This window comes from Cervus canadensis, chromosome 26 (assembly GCF_019320065.1).
Source record: "Cervus canadensis isolate Bull #8, Minnesota chromosome 26, ASM1932006v1, whole genome shotgun sequence".
Lineage (NCBI taxonomy): Eukaryota > Metazoa > Chordata > Mammalia > Artiodactyla > Cervidae > Cervus > Cervus canadensis.
In genome coordinates, this window is record NC_057411.1 from 21,333,694 (window position 1) to 21,356,317 (window position 22,624).

A 22,624-nucleotide genomic window follows, 5' to 3' on the forward strand; every position below is an offset into this window, starting at 1 on the left:
ATTTATGTGACTTACAAAGCTATTTTAAAATACAATGTAATTCCTTTCCCCAGTAAAAAACAAAACTAGTAGGCTTTTGTTACAAGTGAGCTCATCGCATCCTGCGCTGCCTTTCGGTAAGCCTCCAGCACCAAATTAGAAAGTACATCCTGTACTGAGTGTAGAAAGTGATGGCCGCAAAAGGACTGGCCCCGACTTGTCCTAAATAAGCCTTCAGTTTTCAGAACTGAATCAGGAGTCCCGCGGAGAGACAGGAAGCATCTTTGTCTTGAAGCTGGAAGGTACTTTAATAGGCGCTTCAGGTGAGAAAACTGACAAACCAGGGAGTACGCAGGGTAGCATGTAACCTCGAATACTTCATCACTAGAAATGAAACTCATTCCAGAGACTTCCGGGTTGCGGGAGGCGGCACGACGTGCGGACGTTACGTCACGTTCCCTCGCCCGTCCCACCTCCTCGCCCCTCTCCGCACTGTGACGTTCCCAGGGAGGAACGTAGCGTAAACAGCGCAGGGCACTTCGGGAGCTGGATTGTTTCACGCAGGAAGCAGGCTCCATTTTAGCGCCGCCCGCTGTCGCCATCTGTTTCCCTTCCCCCAGCCCCCCGCCTTTCCCCCCCTCCCGTCTCTAAGCCCCAACGGGAAGGCTGGGCCTAAGCTGTGGGTGGCTAGAGTGAAAGGAGGGAAGGGGAAAAGAGAGAAAGGGAAGAAGCGGGGAGAAAGGGTGAATCGGGAAGGGTAAGTGTAGAGGCCACGGTGCGGAGCGCGCAGCCCAGCGGACGGACTGACGGACGCGCCTGTTTTGCTGCCGCGGCTGCGGCGCCCGCGCGAGTCGCCTCGAAGCGGCGGCGGCGGTAGCAGCAGCAGCAGCGGAAACAAGAGGGGAGCAATGGCGGCCGACAGCCGAGAGGAGAAAGGTTAGTGCGGAGAAAGGTGACGGGCGGAGTCTGGGCTCTGGAGTGGTCGCCCGAACCGTGGTCGTCGTTGTGAGTTGGGGGTTGAGGAGGTTAGCTTGCTCCGCGCGGAGCTGGTCTCCCCATGGAGACACTCGGACTCACTGGCAAAGACCAGGCCTGCCCTTTCGTCCTCGGTCTCCCCATGACCTAACACTTCATCTAGTCTTGGATTTTTTCTTTGATCCTAATTTCCTTCTTCACGTAACGTTTATCCGTCCTGGGCGCGGCTGAGAGAAGGCCTGTTCTGAGTTGCAGGCCCTTGGGTTTATTTCCTGGTAGTATTATGCGGAGGTAGTGCGTATTTTGAGAACAGTCTTTTCTGTTAGATTTTCGAAAGCCCTTAATGCCACGATTAAAGCTGGTAGTTTAGTAAGTAAGGATGTTTAAGACGTGGTATATATAGATGATTAGTCCGGGGAAATGTCGACAAGTAATTTCTGGCTGTTCCTGTTAAATAGGCAGTGGCAGGAATGGCCTGTTTGGTTACATATTTACTTACTTTGGGAAAGGTAATGTTTGAAAAGATGATTATGTGGTTCAGGCCAGGCAGAAAAAATCTTGGCCGCTATTCTGAAAGACACACGTTTTGCGTAGTTCCTGGAGGGTAACTAGGAACAAATAAATTAATTTATAGAGAGTCGGAGGGATACAGTTGCTTTGAAGTTTGGGAGGAACTGATATTGCCAGAATGAAATGTCAGTTCTTTTGAAATACTGGCCTTCCGGGGCCTAGAAATGTTAATGTAGATCCAGAATCAATACAAGTCTGAAGAGTGGTCTAGATTGAGTGGTGCGTTAAGGTTTTTTACAACCCTAAGATTACTATAATAGTTTTGGGAAGGATATAGCTGATTATTTAAAAAAAAAAAATATATATATGTATATATATATATATTTATACACACACATATATAGCCAGCTACTGCCCTGTATTTCTCGAATCTACCCTTTTGTGTGGCTAATTAACTTGGCGAGGGGAGCAATTTGTTAAATGGACTGTAGAGTCAAGTTCCATTAGATTTGTGATCTCTAATTTTGCTCCTTAGAAGAAGGAAGAGTTAGTGAACTGGAAAAATCAGTGAACTGTTTTAGGGATAGGGGCGACCTTGGGAATTGGACTGGGTGGAAATATGTTTAAGGTAACTAACTGCTCCTGCTTAAAGCGGGAGATGGTGACTGGGTTTAGTAGTTGAATTTTCCTTCCTTAAATGAGTCCTTAAAATCCTCTTCCCTCCTTTTGAGAAATCCAGAAGGAATTCAATCATGGAATTGATTAGGTTTTAGTTGTTTAATTTTCCTTCCTTAATTGAGCCCTGAAAATCCTCTCTCCTCCTTTTGAGAAATCCAGAAGGAATGTGATCATAAGATTGCATGATGTTAGTGAATAAAACAAACTGCTTTTAATTAGAAGTGTAGTAGTAGTAAATAGATGATTTTAATCAGTAAGAATTAACTCAGTCAACGATTGTTTCAAGAGTGTAATCTATGAGCTGTGTGTGGGGGGGCGGGGGGGTGGTGGTGGTTTGTGAGATGAGCTAGATAAAAAAATGAGTAAAACTCAGTACTTCTCAAGAGTTCCTTGTCTCAAGATGAAAATAGTTGTGTCAGTTATGGAGTAGACACAGTTGTACACGAGGAAAAAGAGTAGCTGCTGTATTGAATTTTTTGCTTTAGAAATGGATTTAGAGGTGAAAATGTCTAACTACAGGAATTTTGTCACTTACTGGGAAGTAGTAATGCCACCTATGGGCAATACTTAGGATAAATTGTCCAGCTTTCGAAAGGCCTCACATTTGTGTAGTTTTTAAAAACTTAATTTCCATAATTCAGCTTATTTCAAAATTTATGCTAAAAGTTCTTATCTTAAAGTTTAAGATTGTCTGTAGTTTACTGGGAAAGCTAGCAGATACATACCCATTGGAGTTGCTTATTTAATTTTGAAATGGGAAGATTTCTAGAATAGCCTACTTTGCAAATAAGGAAACTGAGGCCTAGGGTGTCTTACTTTCTTGATATTTGTCAAACAGCTGGAAAAGAGCTAGAATTAGAATTAATACTTGACTTTGTTTTCACATTGAACAAGGAAAAATGAGCAGGTCAGTACTTATTGTCATCAGTTGTCTTGTATGAAACATTAAGAAACTATAAAGATAAGCCCTGTAAGAATCTTAGACATGTCACAAACCTCAGGCCTTTCTTTAAAGATCTGTAAGTCGTGTAAGATCTTGATAAGAAATTAAGTTGCAAAAATTTGCTGTAAATAAAAGAACAGTTAAACTTTTGGTCATAAACCCCTTGTATTATTGGGCTTTGCATATTAGCTATATAATAAGCAGACATTATCTTCTATAAATGCTTCTGTAATACCTGTACCTGAAAGCTCAAGTCTGTAATTGGAGAAATTGCTTGCTTAATTCCTGTGGTGATTATCCAAAATGGAGATTTGGAAGATGTTGAAATGTTGGTAGTATTATCGAATGTTATTTGCCGTTTTTCTGTATAAACATTTTTGCAGTTTATTTCTTAAGTTCTTTCTGAAGAACAGTTACACAAGTTTAATATATCTAAAATGTGGGTTATGAGGTACCACTTTAAAAAGTAACATGTTTTTTGTGTGTTACCCAACTGGAAGCTCCATGAGGGCCAGGAATATGTCTGTCTTGCTTACCTGATTCCTGGTGTACAGTAATTGTCTCAGGACCTTGAATAAATGATTTAGAAAATTGTAAATCATTAGTTCAGGGTTGGACTTCATTAAAAACTAGTTATGTGATATTTGCTGTTGCTGTCCAAAGTTAAGAGTTTCTCAGTTTATACATAACATACAGTCATGCAAATACATACAAATATATGCATTTGGTAACACACACACACACTAGTCCTCACTCTAGTAAGTCCTTAGGGCTAGATAGTCTTCGTTCACTTTAGTTAGGGCTTTGTAAAGCATAGAGTATGTTTGATATTCCAATATATTTGTTTTATCCATAATAGAAGTAGGACAGAAAGCTACAAATGCTCTCCATAGACTTCAGTTGTTTGTTTTTTGAAAGACGGGAAGTTTGGACGGATGGGAAATCCAAGTCTCTTCTTTTAGAAGAATGACAATTTTGAATGACAAAAAAATAACTGAGAGACTGGTCTTCACTAAAACAAAATGGAATGGGAGGCGCAGGGAATGCTGCTCCATTTCCAAACCCCGCTGTAACTGTATTAGCTGAAGTAAAATAGCAGCTGTAACGTATTGGTGCCCTGTGTTAGACACAAAATGCACGATATATTTAACCACTCAGGTTTTTTTAGTTTTTCCTCCCTTTAAATACTTAAGGTCTTAGTCTGAACCTGGATCCTGAAATAAGTAGTACTCTGTATCTCCTGACCCAGAAGCTTCCAGGGTCCAAAAAACAAACCATTTCTCAAATAAAGATTATTTTCAACACAGATATCCCTGGAGTTAAGGATTATGGCCTTTCAGGCCAGGAATTTCAAGGTTGAAGTGTAATTCTGGTAGAGTGGAAAGAGTACTAAATTTGGGTTCAGAACTGTGAGATTTTAGTCACAGTACTTGAATTCATTGGGCTTCTTTCTGGAATACTTGTTCCATACATAACCTTCTAAAGGTTAAACTACTTTGAAAGCCAGTTAGATTTTAAAGTTCTGTCTTTATCTTATTCAAACAAATACCCCCATCTAGAGAAGACAAGCCTTGTTGACTGACAGTTTTGAACAGGTTCTCTAAAAACAGTGATTTTTTTCTTTCTTTGTTCTGTTTCGTATTGTGGATCTGTATATTTATCCCAAAACTCAGTTTAATAGTTTTTGATGGTAATATAAGATTATGCTTGCTTAACCAGTGATGATAATGAAGACCATATATGAACATCATATATTGCGAATGCAAAACGTTCACAGATGATTGTATTTCCATAAAGGAATCAAGCTAGCAGCAGCCTGCTTTGTTTTATTTTCAATCAAGGAGTATGTGAAAGTCAGACAATTCAAATAAAAATCTAAATTTGGAAATCCTCTTGAAAATTTATAAGATTTGACAGGGTACTTGCATGTCTCTTAAGACAGTGAATCCACTGGAGTTGAGTAGGCTTGCCCCCTTTAGCATTCCTACTCTTTCACAAGGTAACCTGTGTACTAAAAATACATGTTTGGTGTTCCTGTTACTTCAGTGTCTTGAATTGAACCTTAAATTTTTTTTAGTTAATATCAGTGTTGTGTTAAGAGTTACGGGTATATGCATTCTAGGGTCAGGCAGATAAAATGCTTTTTTAATAGAGTGTGTATGTGTCTTGGCAAATAGATGTGTGTGTGTGGCAAATAGATGGAGAAACAGTGGAAACAGTGGCAGACTTTATTTTCTTGGGCTCCAAACTCACTGCAGATGGCTATTGCAGCCATGAAATTAAAAAACGCTTGCTCTTTGGAAGAAAAGCTATGACCAGCCTACACAGCATATTAAAAAGCAGACACATTACTGACAAAGGTCAGTACAGGCAAAGCTATGACTTTTGCAGTAGTCATGTATGGATGTGAGAGTTGGACTATAAAGAAAGCTGAGCGGCGACGAATTGATGCTTTTGAACAGTGGTGTTGGAGAAAACGCTTGAGAGTCCCTTGGACTGCAAGGAGATCCAACCAGTCCATCCTAAAGGAAATCAGTCCTGAATATTCATTGGAAGGACTGATTTTGAAGCTGAATCTCCTAATACTTTGGCACCTGATGAGAAGAACTGACTCACTGAAAAAGACCTTGATGCTAGGAAAGATTGAAGGCAGGAGGTGAAGGGGACGACAGAGAAGGAGATGGTTGGATGGCATCACCGACTCAATGGACATGAGTTTGAGTGAACTCCAGGAGTTGGTGATGGACAGGGGGACCTGGTGTGCTGCAGTCCATGGTGTCGCAGAGAGTCGGACTGAGCAACTGAACTGTGTGTGTCTTAGTCGCTCAGTTGTGTCTGACTCTTTGTGACCCCATGGACTGTAGCCCACCAGGCTCCTCTGTCCTTGGGGATTCTCCAGACAAGAATACTGGAGTGGATTGCCATGCCTTCCTCCAGGGGATCTTCCCAACTCAGAGATGGAACCCAGGTCTTCCATATTGCTGGCAGATTCTTTACCATCTGAACCACCAGGGAAGCCCTGTTTAATTAATACAATAGGTAATGGCAGGTATTGAGTTAATAGAGAATAAAGGGGTAAGTATGGTCTGTGTTCAGGAAATATTGGTAAATTCCCTGATGTAAAGAACATAAAGCTAGATTGTCTCATGGAAAACTTTGACATAAATTACCTTGTCTGTGTCTTTACCAAAAACTGTCAGGACTGCTCCAGCTGGTAGTTTTCAGGTAAGAATCTGGGCCCCTAGTGATCAAATAGTCTTTTTTTAAAATGTAGAATATGTATTCTTACTCCAGGAGTTGGTGATGGACAGGGAGGCCTGGCGTGCTGCGGTTCATGGGGTCGCAGAGAGTCGAACACGACTGAGCGACTGAACTGAACTTAAACCCTTGGAGCTTTCAAAAACAAAGCATCCAAGAGCTAAATTCATTCTATAGGCTCTTAGTGTATAACTTTGAATGGATTTGAAGTTTAACTGTAAATGGGAATACTGTTTGTGTTTCATTTGAGTTACTTTGTTGCATCGACATATTGTGAAAAATTCATTTTTTTGTTGTGGCTTTAAAAGGGTGTTGTTTAGTTTTTTAAAGACTATATAGATTTCTCAAAAAATAAATAAAGCACTTTAAATGCTGCATTTGAGGGGCTTCCTTGGTGGTCTAGTGGTTAAGAATCCACCTTGCAATGCAAGGGACTCGGGTTCTATCCTTGGTTGGGAAAGATCCCACATGCCACAGAGCAGCTAAGCCCATGTACCGTAACTGTTGAGCCTGTGCTCTAGAGCCCAGGAGTCTCAACTGTTGAGCCTATGTGCTGCAGCTGCTGAAGCCCTCACGCCCTAGGGCTTCTGCTCCGCAACAAGAGACACTACCTCAATGAGAAGCCCATGCGCCACCACTTCTGAGCGCAAACTCTAGGGCCTGTGCAATGAGAAGCCACCATAATGAGAAACTCAAGTACCACAAAAGAGTAGCCCTTGTGCAGTGAAGACTCACCACAGCCAAAAAATAAAAATAAATAGATCTTTAAATAAATTAAATTCATCTAAAAATCCTATTAGGAAATGCTGCATTTGAGTTATATTTTATATAGAATTCTTAACCAGGCATCTGCTAACCTTTGTTCATTTTATTGCTAATATTCTTATGGTGCTGCTGTCAAACTATGAAGAAATTGAACATGCGCATATCACTGTGCGGAATAATGTTAAATTTCAGGATAGAACGAGTGATTTAAAGCATAAAAAAAGTCATACTGGAGAACCAGTGAATGTTACTTTCTCTCTTCTTCCCCAAAAGGATGTACCAGGGGTAGGTTAATCTTTCATAGTAGTAACTTCTGAGATTACTAAAATAATCCTTTATAGCTAATTCATTTTAAATTAAAAACATGAATTAAAATACATACAAAGTGTACATTTTCTAGCCAATGAAGGGTCATAGAAAGCAGTCTGTTGGCTTTATAACCCAATACTCTCATTATTTTAAGAATACACCTTACATTTATAATTAAATAAGCAAAACTAAGCAAGTGGTGATAGTTTGGATAATAGCTTCCAAGTATTTGGAACATTGCTTCCAGCAATAGTTGGAGTCCCTGGATCCTCTCTTTGAACCTGAGTAGACTGACTTTTATGATTGTCTTTGAGTAAAATACTATGGCCCTTTTTCTTTTGGGCTGTATTAATATATCTTTAGAGCTCTAAACCACCATGAAAGAGGTTGACCTATGCTGAAGCTGTCATGATAGAGAGTGCCATTGAAAGGCATGCCCTAGGAGCCCCAGTTGTTTTGAATCTACCCAGCCAGTGTGAATAAGCAAGCCTTCAGATGGTTTTAGCCAGCCTTTAACTGCAGCCACATGCGAGACTTTAGTTGAGCCTCAGAACCATAAGCAATAATAATGAATGAATGTATTGTTTTAAGTCACCAAGTTTTGGGATAGCATGTTAAATTTACTGCAGTAGTCAGAATATTTATATATTTGTGTTATTGAGAAAAGAGAATTTTGTTCTGTATTCAGGACCATATTTTGTGTACTATGTACCCTTGTCATTTTATTTGATCCTTCTGAAGAAATAGCTGCCCCCACCCACCCCAAACGGTGATCTTTTTATTCTAAATGCCTCTTATCAGAGGTGAAGAAACTGGAGCTCAGATTGGGACTTTCCCAAAGATACCTAGCTTTTAAATGATGACCTGGATTTTCTTGCTTCCAAACGCAAATCTTGTCTGTATCGTATTTCAACAAATAAACGGTTTCAGTGGTGGAGAAAAGTAACTTAAATACGATCTTTTATATCAGGAAGTCAGAAAATATTTTAGGCTCTGTAGGCCTCATAAGGTCTTTGTCATATATTCTTTTCTTTTTTAAAAACACAACCTTAAAAATGTCAAAACCATTCTTGTCTTGCCAGTCAAAAATAGGCTGTGGGCTGAATTTTGTCCTGCAGGTCTTAGTTTGCCAATTTTGTCATAAAACCAGTTACATTTTTGTTGTCATAGAGTATAAAATGGGTAAAAATTTGTAGACATCAAATGAGGATATTATGGCTGAACTTAAAGTAAATTTAAGATGCTGCAATGTTTGGGATACAGAGCTTTCTGATGCACTAATTTGAAATTAATTACTAGTGCACCCAACCTTTCAGTGATGCTTTGTAGTTTTGTTTTCTTACACTTTGTTTAAAGGTACTTCTATTGTTTACATGTAATTTAACCCTATATTTTATTTTTTTTTAACCCTCTATTTTAAAGAAAGCCTGAACTCTAGACGAGTGAATTTGCGTTAACTTGAATTTCTGAGTTTCTATTTCTTTATCTGCAAAGTAGTCTATCTAAAATATACCTTATGTGTGTCATGTGTGAAAGTGATAAAATGTTAGAAAAGCAAGTATTGGTTGGTATTTTAAAAATTTGTAGATACTTTCTAAAACTGCAACTTATCTTTGGATTTGTCTAATAAAATTATTAAAGTTTTTAAAGAGTAGTACCCTTTTTGTAGGGAAACCATGATTTGGGCCTGTCTGAAATGTAAATTGATACAATCAGCCTCACACTATTTCTTTCTGTGTTAGATTTAGCATGTATAAAAGTATATAATTTCATGTGACTAGGTCAAGCTTTTGGTTGGATATTTCTAATCAAGAACTAGCAATTTCTTGCAAAGATTTAGATAGCACTGTACTAATTGTCTTACTTGCTCTCATGTCATAGTTCTTTTTTTTTTTTTCCTTTTGGTTCTACAGATGTCTTATCTTTCAAAATTTGTTGGACTCACTTTTTCACTGACTAGAGAACTTTCACCCAAGGATTGCTTAATATCTGAAAAACATGGATTTCTAAAAATCAAACCATATGTTTTTATTCTTTTTTTATAATATAGTATCCAAAAGTTGTGTTTGCACTATTCAGGTTTCGAGGGGATTTTCTTCAGTGAAAACATGAACTCAGAGGATGAGAGAAACCTTCTTGGTTTACATATCTTGGTTTTCAATAACATTAAAAAAAAAAGGGAAGTAGTCCATATAGTATATATTCATTTTAGAAAAATAGTAAAGTACAGAGAAGCATTTTTATGGCTCAAAGAAATCAGTTACTATGCTGTTTCAGGCATATATAATTTTCAGTGTTCTAAGTAGCAACTGTGGCTCCAAGTACAGAAGATGTGTTTCTTTTTCTGTATCCTGTGTCACCTTGCTTTTCCTCTTATTTTACCTACATTATCTGTTTTAGTTCTCTTCATTCCCTGATTTCTGTCCCTCTTTGGGGAAATTTGAGTTGTATCTAACCTGTTCAAAGACCTCAGGTTAATAAACCTTGTTATACTTTCACTGGGCTTTGCTTTTTGGCTGGAGCCATGGATCCAGTTGTCCTGTCTCATCAGTTTTTATGATTTTATACCTCTTGTTACGGCACCTTAAATCTGTAAAGATATTTTTGTTGCTTGTATGCTTAGTGTTTAAAATGTTAACCATTAGCTTTAGTGCCTTATTTGGTGGGGGAGGGGGGATCAGTTTAAAGTAGTAGATAACATAATTGCATGTATTTTGGAGAATTTTTTTGTCCCATTAGACAGGATGGGGGGTGGTATGAAGGGGGAATGGGATGATGAAACTGAGTTGTAAGTTTTTGTGATCATTGAAAGTATCAGTTACAGTCAATGGTTCCTTTGTCTGGACAAGTTACACTTTTTATAGTCCAAACCAGCAGCCTCAAATGTTTCTGGTTATGTACCCCATCACTAATTTTCTTCTTTTAACCTGCTTCAGTGTTATTTCAGACAACAGGATAGCTGTAGGGATAGTACAAAGATTTTTTTGCTTTTCAACCACATTTCACACGTTAACATTTTTACCATATTTGTCTTTCTAATTCATTCACACTCCGTCTTTTGTCTGTTGCAGACATGATGCTTCTTTGCTCCTAAATACGTAAATGTATGTATTTTCTAAAAAGTATAATTCTCTTTTACTTAACAGCAGTACTATCAAAATCAGGAAACTAACATTGATACTTGTAGCCTGCAGACCTTATTTAGATTTCACTAGTTTTTCCAGTTAAGTCTCAGGTCATGTGCTGTATCACATATCTTTTAGTCTCCTTTAATCTGAAGTGTTTTCTTAGTGTTTGTATTTCATGATATTGATGTTTTGGGATGCCTCTAAATTTGGGTTGGTTTTGTATTTGTTTCCTTATGTATAGGTTTAGGTTTTGCATTTTGCGTAGGAATATTGCAGAATTGTTCCATGAGTAGTGTGCCATACCAGGGTCCATGATACTGATTTGACCCTGTGGGTGATGTTAACTTTGATTACTTGTTTAAGCTGGAGTCTGCCAGAGTTTGTGAATTGTAAAATGGTAATCAGTAAGTATTTTTCCTGAAGTACACAATCTTCCGTAAATATGCATGCTGTCGCTTCAGTCGTGTCTGATGCTTTGTGACCCCATGGACTGTAGCCTGCCAGTCTCCTCTTCTCCATGGGATTCTGCGGGCAAGAATGCTTGAGTGGGTTGCCGTGCCCTTCCCCCAGGGATCTTCCAGACCCAGGGATCAAACACAAATCTCTTCACATCTCCTGCATTGGCAGGCGAGTTCTTTACCACTAGCACCCACTAGCGCTGCCTGGGAATCCCTTTGATAAATATGTTTATTTAAAAGTTATGCACCTGTATTATTTTTTTATTGTGCACATTTTAAAGCAGTTGACAAAAACTAGAGATGAAAGGATGACGCACAAATAAACAAGTTCTCACTTTTTCTTTTTGTACCCCGGAAGGAAATGGCAACCCACTCCAGTGTTCTTGCCTGGAGAATCCCCAGGACGCGGAGCCTGGTGGGCTACCGTCTGTGGGGTCACACAGAGTCAGACACGGCTGAAGTGACTTAGCAGGAGCAGCAGCAGCGTATCCTTTCATACCCTATAGGATATATACTCCAGACTTTGTAAACCAGGGCTCTGTATCATATCCTCTACTTTATATGGTTTTATAGGAATTATTATTGTGTCTTGATCCTGAAATAAAAGCTCCTTAAAGGTTAAGTTCTCATACTTAAATGGCTTCACAGTAAGTACTCAAAAATAAATGCTTAATGGTAATGATTTTTCCCTATTACTTTTTAATTTCCTTGATTTCAGATGGAGAGCTTAATGTTCTAGATGATATTTTGACTGAAGTACCAGAACAGGATGATGAACTCTATAATCCGGAGAGTGAACAAGATAAAAATGAGAAAAAGGGTAAGATTTCTGTTTATTTTGTTAAAATAACAGTGTACATAGAGAAAAATGTCTTAAGTCTTTTCTTTTGTACTTGTTCCTTGAGGCACTTAACACCACAAGCACAATCATAACAAGCAGTGGTACCCAATTCCACGTGAAAGAGAGTAATACTTATTTTTTCAAACATGTGAAATGTCTCAGATAAGTGAATTTATTCCAGTATTTGAAAGCTGTGTTTTCTCTATGATTAACTTTGGAGTACAAATATTTCAGAAGACATTTTAAAGAAATGAGGCTTTTTTTCCCTCTCTGATATGTTTACTTGTTGAACTTTGGTGCAATAAGTCTTAATACCCAAACTTTTTTTTTTTTGGTAATTTTTAAGGTTCAAAAAGAAAAAGTGACCGAATGGAATCAACTGACACAAAGCGACAAAAGCCTTCTGTTCATTCAAGACAATTGATTTCTAAGCCACTGAGCTCATCAGTGAACAATAACAAAAGAATGGTTAGTACAAAAGGAAAATCAGTCACAGAGTATAAAAATGAGGAATATCAAAGATCTGAAAGAAACAAGCGGTTAGAAGCTGATCGGAAGATTCGTTTGTCAAGCAGTGCCTCTAGAGAACCTTATAAGAGTCAGCCTGACAAAACTTGTCTGCGGAAAAGGGATCCTGAAAGGAGGGTCAAATCCCCTACACCAGATGATTCCGAGGTAGTAAATGTTATTGCAGATACAATAACAGAAAGCAATTCTTTCATTTCTGTTTGAGGCTAGAACTGTTTATTCACTCTGACCTTGTCTGTTGTATGACTGCTGATTCCCTTTTTCTTTAAACATCAGAGAATTGGGCTTGAAGTGGATAGACGTGCAAGCAGATCCAGCCAGTCTTCTAAGGAGGAAGTGAACTCTGAAGAATATGGCTCTGACCACGAGACTGGCAGCAGTGGTTCTTCTGATGAGCAAGGCAACAACACTGAGAATGAGGAGGAGGGGGTGGAAGATGTGGAGGAAGACGAAGAGGTAGAAGAAGATGCAGAGGAAGATGAAGAGGTGGATGAAGATGGCGAGGAGGAGGAGGAGGAAGAAGAGGAGGAGGAGGAAGAAGAGGAGGAGGAAGAGGAGGAAGAAGAATATGAACAGGATGAGAGAGACCAGAAGGAAGAGGGAAATGACTATGACACTAGAAGTGAGGCTAGCGACTCTGATTCTGAATCTGTCACCTTCACGGATGGGTCCGTCAGATCTGGTTCAGGAACAGATGGATCAGGTACTAACTTTTAATGTAAAAGTTTGTCTTTATTTTTTAATTGACCTGATTGGTGTTTTTCTTGAATATTTTAAAATTGAATTATGAAATTTGAGGCAATGTGGGATGTTAGTAAGACTGTCCTGTGGTTTTTTTGTTTTTTTTTTTTAATACAGTGTGTTTTGGGATATATTATGCACTTGAATAAGATTTACATATCTTAGTCAAGGTGTTTCTTAGCTCCAAATTGATTGTATTGCAAATGCACATTACTTCATTTGTTTCTCTAATAAGGAAATATATCTGAGGTTTTAATGTTATAAATTCTTAGATTTACATACGAGTCGACACCAGCTTATTTAAACACTGCTGTACTTGAAGTATATTCATATGGAACCTATCTGCTAGGTATTAGAGTATTTTCATGTTAAATGCCTCTGGATTTCTATCATGTGGCAACAGAAATCAGAATAACTTTGTTTCTCTCTTGGGAGCATGAACTTTTATTTTTATGCCTGTGGGTTGACTGGGGCAATGCCTCCAGAGGGCTGGGTATAAAAGGTATTAGATGGAAAATAAAGAGTATAAAATTCTTGTGGAGAGACTGGGAAAGAAAGATGCTTTGCCACTTTCTCTGACCCAGGAGACTTAAAGTAGGAATGGTAGATAGTTGCAGTCACTAGGCTGAAGGAACCCTCTTTTGGGGAGAAATTCAGAAGGTTGAGCAAGGAGCGGTCAGGGTCCTTAAAGATCATTGGCCGCTCTATGATGATTATAGTCCCATGGCTGTCTTAATGTAAAAGTGCCACCAGATCTGCTACATAGGCCAAATGTAACAAACACTGGAATACAAGAAAAGTTCTATTCTTTTGATATATGTGATAGTTACAATGTCATTGTAGAATTTTATCATTTTAGTAGTACATTGTTGGTAAATCATATTCTTGATAGTGTAAATGTTAGAGCAGATGGCCAGGTATTCTCCAGTTGGCAGCTCAAGTGCTTCTAGCCTTTTACTCATCAGAGTTCTAGGTTTGGGAGTTAGACAGGTTTTTGGAGGTGGTTAAAGAGTTAGACTGAACAGATGGGTAGTTGGGTTTAATACAAAAAAAACTTGTGGAATCTATTACTATTATTCCATCATACTTTGCACAGACTGATGGGATATGCATTTATAATTTATGATAATGGATAGAGAACAAAAATTGCATTGAAAGTATGAATGTTCATTTATTGTGGAGAATGTGTGAAAAAATAAAAGTAGGGGACATTTTATTGTAGGAATCTTCTTTTTAGTGTTGACATTAGGAATGATATTTCTTAGACTTGAATGTTTATCTTGTTTAAGTTAAACAGGGGAGACTTACTTGGAGAAGGGAATGGCTACCCATTCCAGTATTCTTGCCTAGAGAAGCCATGGACAGAAGAGCCTGGCAGGCTGCAGGCAACGAGTCGGACACGACCGAGCGAGTAAACACGCATGCCAAGGAGATTGTATAAATAGATCAGACCTGCACTAATGTGTATTTTTAATAAGCTCCTAGATGCTAACACTTAGCAAGATATTTATTCATACTTTTTATGTTTTTTGTGATTAGATATTTTGTATTGAATACCAGCCAATGGTTTTTAGAAAACCTGGATATTAAAACTGTTAAGAGATTTAGAGATACCTAGAACTCTTACTTTCCTTATTAAAGGAAGCTTTGTGACTTTTCTTTGGAAGAACTCTTACATGGGACTTGTTTTAAAGACTGTTTAGTATGCAGGATATTATTATTTTTATCACGGAGCAGTTTCTAGTACTGTGAAAGAAAAAGAACCTGAAACTCTTTAAAAGAGGGGTACCAGTTTTTAAATACAAAGGATGACAGTTTAGTTTCCTTGTCATGAATTTTCTAGACTCCAGTTTATTTTACCTCATTTTTTCCTCAGAACTTTAGCAACTTCTTTTATAGCAAAAGTGACACAGTTGGTGATTGTTAAAAGTTATTTTTTAGGTGACTGTTTTTTTGATCTGAGAATAATAGTCAGGAGAGGGGATCATAAACTTAAGAACAGTGGAAGTTAGTTGTACAAAAAAGATAAAAACTCCTTGGAGATTTTTCATGGTAATACAATATTTAACATTATATAAAAATTGTTGGGCAAGATCTGCTTCTGTTATTTTTCCTGCCTCATCTTAGTGAGAGATTTTTTTAGTACAAGTATTATGTTTAAACAGCAGTAGGAGTTGTATTATTCTTTGTGATCAATGTGTAATGTTTGGAAGTGAAAGTGTTAGTCACTCAGTTGTGTCCGACTCTTTGCAACCCCTTGGACTGTAGCCCCCCCTGGCTCCTCTGTCCGTGGAATTCTCCAGGAAAGAATACTGGAGTGGATTACCATTCCTTTCTCCAGGGGATCTTCCTGATCTAGGGTTGAACATGGCTGTTCTGCATTGCAGGCAGATTCTTGACCATTTGAGCCACCAGGGAAACCCTGTAATGCTTAGATTCCCTAACTATTCAAATAGGAAAAAGTAAAAGAAACATGTTAGGCGTTTTGAAAGAAATAATTTAGAATGATTTTCTTAAAACAAAGTTTATTTTTCTAGTCTCCTTCATGTGCACGTCAATTGATTCAATGAATTCGGTTCCTTCTGTATGCTAGATGCTATATAAGAATGTGTAGTCAGTGAACAAAACAGACATGATGAGAAAGAGATTTGGGATGTGACAAAAACTCCTGTTTCTCGTCTGTTTGGTTGAGGTTTTCAGTTATTTTGTACTAAAACTTCAGTTTAATTTCTTTTGAAGTATTACAGTTTACCATGAAGGAGAGGATTTTAAAACTTGAAAGTTAGGTCTCATTCAAAGCTGGCAAGCCTAGGAATACTTTTTCTATAGCTAATTATATGAATATCAGTATGTTCCCCAGTTGCTAGCTTTAAGTGGGCTCGGTTTTGTAACTGTGTCAGTATGTACTGCCTTGCCTTTCCTGTTTGCCCAGAGTTAGAAACGTCAGCATCATTGATTAACTTCTTGTTAACAATCTTATTTGGAGAAGGTATTAGTAATAAATTACAAGGGGGGGAAATGCTTACTTAAAAGGAACTTATTACCTTGTAGTTTTCCCTCTTTAAACTAGCTTAAAGTTAGAATCCCCTTTCAGGAACAGTAGTGAAATATCTTTTCTATTCTGTTATTAAGAATAGAGCTCTTGGCTTGTACTTGCAAGTTAGAAACTAGGATCTGCCCCTCAGGAACCACGGGACCCTGGCCAGGTTCCCTAACCATACCACTGAGATGAGGTTTCCCTTCTGTCAGTGAGAATAATGGTTCTGTGTATCTCACGAGTTTGTTATAAGGATTAAGGGAGAGAATCTATTTAAAGCTTTTAAAATAGAAGTTTATATGAAAGATTATTGATTATCATTTCAACATTCTCTTATTTTTATAAAAATAAGTATATGTATTTTCTCCCATCATATTCCTTTTCATAACTGAAAAGTTAAAGGTGCTTATCATGATGTAATTAAAATACTGATAAACAGTGACAGGAGAGCCTAATTGCATTTTAGGTCTTCATTTATATGCTTATAAAGTTTCAAATTAAGCCTGAAGTTGTTCTTATAAGTAATGCAAGCCTTTTCTGTCTATTGAAGATTCTCAGCTTTTTAATAGCACTATACAGACTATCACTGAGATTTTAGAGATAAATTTTGAATTGAATTTGAAAATAAGCAGTAATTCAGGAAGGAAATGGTCAAAAAGAATGTATTTGAAGACACAGAAGCAAACAGTGGCAACCAGAAGGGAGTTCAGTGTAATTTTTTTTTTTGAACAGTTGAAAACCTTTGAGTTTTGGGGTTCATTGGACATCTCAAAATCAGACTTGGAATTTGCTGAAGAATGATAGTAAACTTTTTAAAAAGAGGACTTAAAACAGTGTTACTTGGTGCATAGAAGGGGACATTGTAATTTTTAACTGTATTTTTTATTGGGGTATAGCTGATTAACAGTGTTGTGATAGTTTCAGGACAAGGAAGGGACTCAGCCATAAATACACATGTATCCATTCTCCCCCAGATTCCCCTCCCATCCAGGCTGCCACATAACATTGATCAGAGTACCTACTCTGCTATACAGTTGGTCCTTGTTGGTTACCCTTTTAAATACAGCAGGATGTACATATCAATCCCAAGTTCCCTAACTATCCCTTCCCCTCATCCCCACCTGCCCCCCCACAACCATAAGTTGGTTCTTGAAGTCTGTGAGTCTGTTTCTGTTTTGTAAGTTTCTTTGTATCATTTCTTTCTCCATCCCTTATGATCCCACATATAAGGGACGTCATAAGATGTTTTTCTAGGTCTGATTTCATTCAGTATGACACTCTCTTCGGTCCATCCCTGTTGTTGGAAATGGCGTTATCTCATTCCTTCTAATGGCTGAGTAATACTCCGTTGTATATATGTACCACATATTCTTAATTCTTTCTTCTGTTGGTGGACTGTATGTTGCTTCCATGTCTTGGCTATTGTAAACAGTGCTGCGATGAACACTGGGGTGTACGTATCTTTTTGGATCATATTTTTCTCTGGATATATGCCCAGGAGTGGGATTCAGGGTCATACTAGCTAGATGTTTTTTAAGGAACCTCCATACTGTTCTCCATAGTGGCTGTGCCAGTTTGCATTTCAAACAAAAGTGTAGGAGGTTTCTCTTCTCCCCACACCCTCTCCAGCATTTATTATTTGTGGATTTTTTGATGACAGCCTTTCTGGCTGGTGTGAGGGAATACCATAAGTTTAATTGAAAGAAAAATAGTGTTTGCTTTGCAGAATTTTTTTCCCCCCTTTTAAAACTTTTAAGACTTTTATATATAGGGTAAGTAGTTTTTCATTAATGGCTGTGTATTTTTATTTGATTAAAATTGGTGGGAGAAATAAAAAATGTGCTTAGCTTTTGAACAGTGTCTGAATTGGCACACTTTGTTCTGAGGAAGTTAAGTGGGTCAGGAGAGGTTAGTAGTGAATAATACTTAGGGAAAATCCAGACATGATGATACATTCTTATTTGATTAACTTACATTGTAATGTTTTTAAAAATCTTGTCTTAATTCTTTCTTAGATGAGAAAAAGAAGGAAAGAAAGAGAGCTAGAGGCATATCTCCTATTATTTTTGATAGAAGTGGAAGCTCTGCATCGGAGTCATATGCAGGTATTCTCATTTACTTTTATTTGTGATCATATCTGACTGATTCTAATGTAATCTGCTGTAAAAACTGTGGAGGCTGTAGTTTAGCGTGAACTTGTTGATGTTCATTAGTATTGATTTCTGGCATGTTCAGTGTAATAATTCTAGAAGAAACTAAGCTTTTTCTTATTATTTTAATCCTGTTCTGTTACTGCTTAAGTGGAATTTCACTTTTTTTTTTCTTGGAAGATGATGATTCAGTGACTAGTTTTCTGAGTGAGAAACTGTTCAAATATTTTTAAAAACATCCAAACAACCCAAAAAGCAAAACACTCGTACACATTGAGAAGTATTTTTTTTTGTGTGTGTGGGTGCGCCAGGAAGAATAATTTGTCTTGAATGAGAACTTTATGTGACAAGACTGTAGAAATTTTGTCTTATCTCTATTAAAGCCCAATCTGAACAAATGTACTTTGGCTAAATACAGGTTCAGAAAAGAAGCATGAGAAATTATCATCTTCCGTTCGTGCTGTCCGAAAAGGTATCATTTAAATTTGAAATTGTTTTCATTGCATGCTGCCTTAAAGTCATTATTTTTCCTTATTGGTTCTCCATTAATAGTTGGTTTTAATGTAGTAATGTTCTGATATATTGCATTAAAGGGGAAAAAAATAATGTCTTACACAGAGCTCCATATTCACTTTTTACTGCCATATCTTTTAGAAAAATAGCAAACATCTTAAGCTATCTTAGTTTCTGGACAGAGTGGATGGTGTATGTGTGTGTGTGTGTGTGTATATATATATATATTTTAAGATATATATATAAATAGGATAAGAACTTGTTAACGATTTTAAATGATTAATGTGATAAAATCCATAAAATTTATAGCTATTTTCACACAAAATATGAATCTGATATATCAGAACATTACTATATTAGGTTGGCCTTCTTGCAAAATGCTGGTGTCTTTTCTTAGCTTTGCTTTACTACGTGTTGTGGCTTAGCTTTTCAGGTTGAATGGGTGATTATGAATTTTAAAAGTTTAGTTGGGTTGCGGAGGGCTTGTTCAGTTAGTACAACTTAAATTCCTCCATGTGACAATGGCCTCTGGTTAATCAGTTTGGATTTCTTTTTTTCAGATCAAACCAGTAAACTCAAATATGTTCTACAGGATGCAAGATTTTTTCTCATAAAGAGTAACAACCATGAGAATGTGTCCCTTGCCAAAGCTAAGGTATTAGCAACAGTTCTGTTGAAACTATCCTAACCTTGAAAATTTTAATTGTGAAGGTGGACTTAAGTATCACTTGAGTACATGAGATACTGTAATTTTCATTAAAGCTTTAAAGCTCTTTTCCCCCAGTTGCCCTGCAGGGTCTGCTTTTTTGACTGGTTAAGCAACCAAGTAGTAAATTTTACGTTTTCTTTTAACTCTTCTGAAGATGAGTTTAGAAGTAAAATTACTCAATATTTGAAGACTATATTTCATTATACATTGTACTGCAAAAGTGGTTCAAGTTTTGTGTTTCTTTATTCAAGTTGCTAGTTTATTATACCAACACTTTTTAAAAAGGTTCTTTAGTCAGCCAGTTTTTGTTTTATATTACTGCTTGTTTTCCACCTTGAGGTTTTCTTGAAAAGAAGGTGTTCCTCTATGGAGAATCTCTTTGAGTTTTTAAAAGTAAGATCACTTGGATTTTGAAGAAAAGAGAAGATTCAGTTTACAGGCCCACCTAGCCTTTACAAAAGGGATATACCTGGTTGCTGTCAGATGTTGTAAGGTTAATTGTTTTCTAATGTTTCTGCTGTAAAATACATCTACTTTTTATACAAACTATATTATAATATTTTCATATTTTTGGTTTAAGACAGTTTCTATTGACTTAAAGAAAGGTAAAACTAAACATTTTTTAAAGATATTTCTGTCAGTATTAATGATCATCCTCTATTTCTGATTTGAGGTTAACCCATTAAATTTTACAGATGGAAGGAATAATATGCCAAAGAACTATCTAATGGAAATTTATTCTGTTCCTCAGCTGGAGTGGATTTAGGCAAAAGTATTTAAGCATCTAGTGTGAATGAGATCTAGAATGTATCAGCAGATCAAACTGAATTGGAGCTTCTGCTTTACTTTACCATTCTGCCTCTTAATCTTTCATGAAGAAAGAATTGATTAAAATGCTTTGGAAATGGTAGCTGTGTTCCAGCTCTACATAAAACACAAGTCTCTTCAAACTATTGGTATTTGAAAATTTGAACTTAAATTGAAAAGAGAAATGATTCAAATTTAATAGAAATTCTTCCCTGGGGTTTACTCACATATTTTTTCATCATTAGGCAGTTTTTATTTTACTTACTTTTATTTTATTTTTTAAATTAAAATTTTTTTGGCCCTGATGCACAACATGTGGGATCTTAGTTCTCTGACCAGGGATTGAACCTGTGTGCCCTGCAGTGGAAGCACAGAGTCTTAACCACTGGACCACTAGGAAAGTCCCTGAGCAAGCTTTGTTTTTTGTTTTTTCAAATTATGGAACTAGGATAGCACATTTATTGGAAAATACAGAACAAAGTTACATATAATTCCACTACAGATAACTTTTTAAGTAGATGAATTAAGATTTTTTTGTTGGAGTTTCAGTATCAAACTCTCAAATTAATAGAGTGAATATACAAAAGTAGAATGGTATAGTAGACCTGAAAAGCACTATGAACCAATTCATATTCAATTAAGATTTATACAATTTTCATACAACAGCAGGGTACAAATTCTATTCATGTTCCCATAGACTATAATCCAGGAGACAACTGGAACATATCCAGGGATGTAAAACAAAGTGAAAAATTTCATGGTCTAAAGGTATTGAAATCATACTGTCTGTTCTCTTATCACTGTGGAATTACGTTAGAAATCAGTGTCAAGAGATATTTGAAAATAATACACACATGTTCGAGTGCACTGTGACATTTACCAGGAGAGACCTCTGACTTAGCCATTGAAAGTCTAGACACAGTTTTTAAAGAAGAAATGTACACATTGTGAATCACTTTCAAACAAAATGTTTTTCCGGTAGTAAATGGTTCTAATTTAGAGTAACTGTTGGTGATTGTTCTTATTGTATAAAATTCTAGCTCATGTGTTTTGGTCACCGCTCGCCCTCATGTGTTTTACTCGTAGTTTTAATGTTTTTGTTAAGTTTGGTTAATTTTCTCCATATTTTTCCCGAGTATTGTATTATTTTGACTGCTGATAAATAGCACCTTTATTCATAATAGCTTATTGGTAGCCTTGGTCTTTTGCAAATATAATTGGAAACATAAAAGATTTACATTAATTACAATCTGTGATCTTCACGTTATTTATATAGGGTGTATGGTCTACACTGCCTGTAAATGAGAAGAAATTGAATGTTGCATTCAGATCTGCAAGGAGTGTTATCTTAATATTTTCTGTGAGAGAGAGTGGAAAATTTCAAGGTAAAATTTCAATGTTAAGTTTTCAAGGGAAATTTCAAGGTAAAAATACTTTGGATATGTAAAAACATTTAATTATATTTGCATGAATACATTATAATTTATTCCCTTAGGATTTGCAAGACTTTCTTCAGAATCACATCATGGAGGATCTCCTATACATTGGGTACTTCCAGCAGGAATGAGTGCTAAAATGCTGGGAGGTGTCTTTAAAATTGATTGGATTTGCAGGTAAATTGCACACTTCACTGTAGATAATTAAAATTGCCCTTGTTTTGAATGGGCTACCAGTTGATAATATTAGCATTCCACAGTTATGTAGTTGTAATTTATTATCCTAATTATTCTCCCTTTTTTGGTCTTAACTCCTAATCTGATTAGGATCTGTGGGGTTTATTTAACAATGTTGAAAGTAAAAATAACATTATATACTTTGTTCACTACCTTTATAATCTAAGGTGCATAGGACAAAGATTTAGTCAAGAGTTTTATGTATTTCATTGGTTCTCTGTGTTAGTAACATAGCAGAAATTTATGAATCAGACAATTGCTTGAAATGTTATTTAACATTTATATTTAGTGGTTTAACTTGGCGTTTTATTACTGTAAAGTGGGAAAATAGTCACTCTTTGGCTTGGCTAAGTAACATTTTGGGGGTGACTAGTTGTGAACAGGTAGTGGTTTTTAAGGAAGTTAGCAAAGTCATGTTAGTTAGCATTGTGATCCTTGAAACTGAAGTAATTAAGATTTAAATGTTTGTTATAAAAATAGACTTATTTTGAACTCAGAGTTATTTACTACTTTTTTGACTTTACTGAATGGTTGTACATTGTTTTTAAAAGAATGATTAAAGCAGTCAGTTTAGATAATGCAAAAAACCTTAACACTTCAGGAAATGGACAGTTTGTTGTCT

General features: G+C 36.8%; 1 protein-coding gene across 5 annotated transcripts in view; it reads left to right on the forward strand.

The window, feature by feature from the left end:
* Positions 1 to 522: 522 nt before the first annotated feature.
* Positions 523 to 22,624, forward strand: part of YTHDC1 (YTH domain containing 1) — a 39,228-nt gene continuing 17,126 nt past the window's right edge. For 2 of the 5 annotated variants that reach the window (XM_043447740.1, XM_043447741.1), the window contains exons 1-9: positions 545 to 915; positions 11,722 to 11,823; positions 12,191 to 12,519; positions 12,649 to 13,075; positions 18,166 to 18,255; positions 18,719 to 18,772; positions 19,374 to 19,468; positions 21,606 to 21,714; positions 21,825 to 21,942. In XM_043447740.1, the coding sequence (XP_043303675.1) occupies positions 888 to 915; positions 11,722 to 11,823; positions 12,191 to 12,519; positions 12,649 to 13,075; positions 18,166 to 18,255; positions 18,719 to 18,772; positions 19,374 to 19,468; positions 21,606 to 21,714; positions 21,825 to 21,942 (1,352 nt within the window). In that variant the 5' untranslated portion in view covers positions 545 to 887. Of the gene's footprint in view, positions 916 to 11,721; positions 11,824 to 12,190; positions 12,520 to 12,648; positions 13,076 to 18,165; positions 18,256 to 18,718; positions 18,773 to 19,373; positions 19,469 to 21,605; positions 21,715 to 21,824; positions 21,943 to 22,624 lie in introns of all 5 variants that reach the window. The other 3 variants (XM_043447746.1, XM_043447743.1, XM_043447742.1) reach the window with 3 other exon arrangements.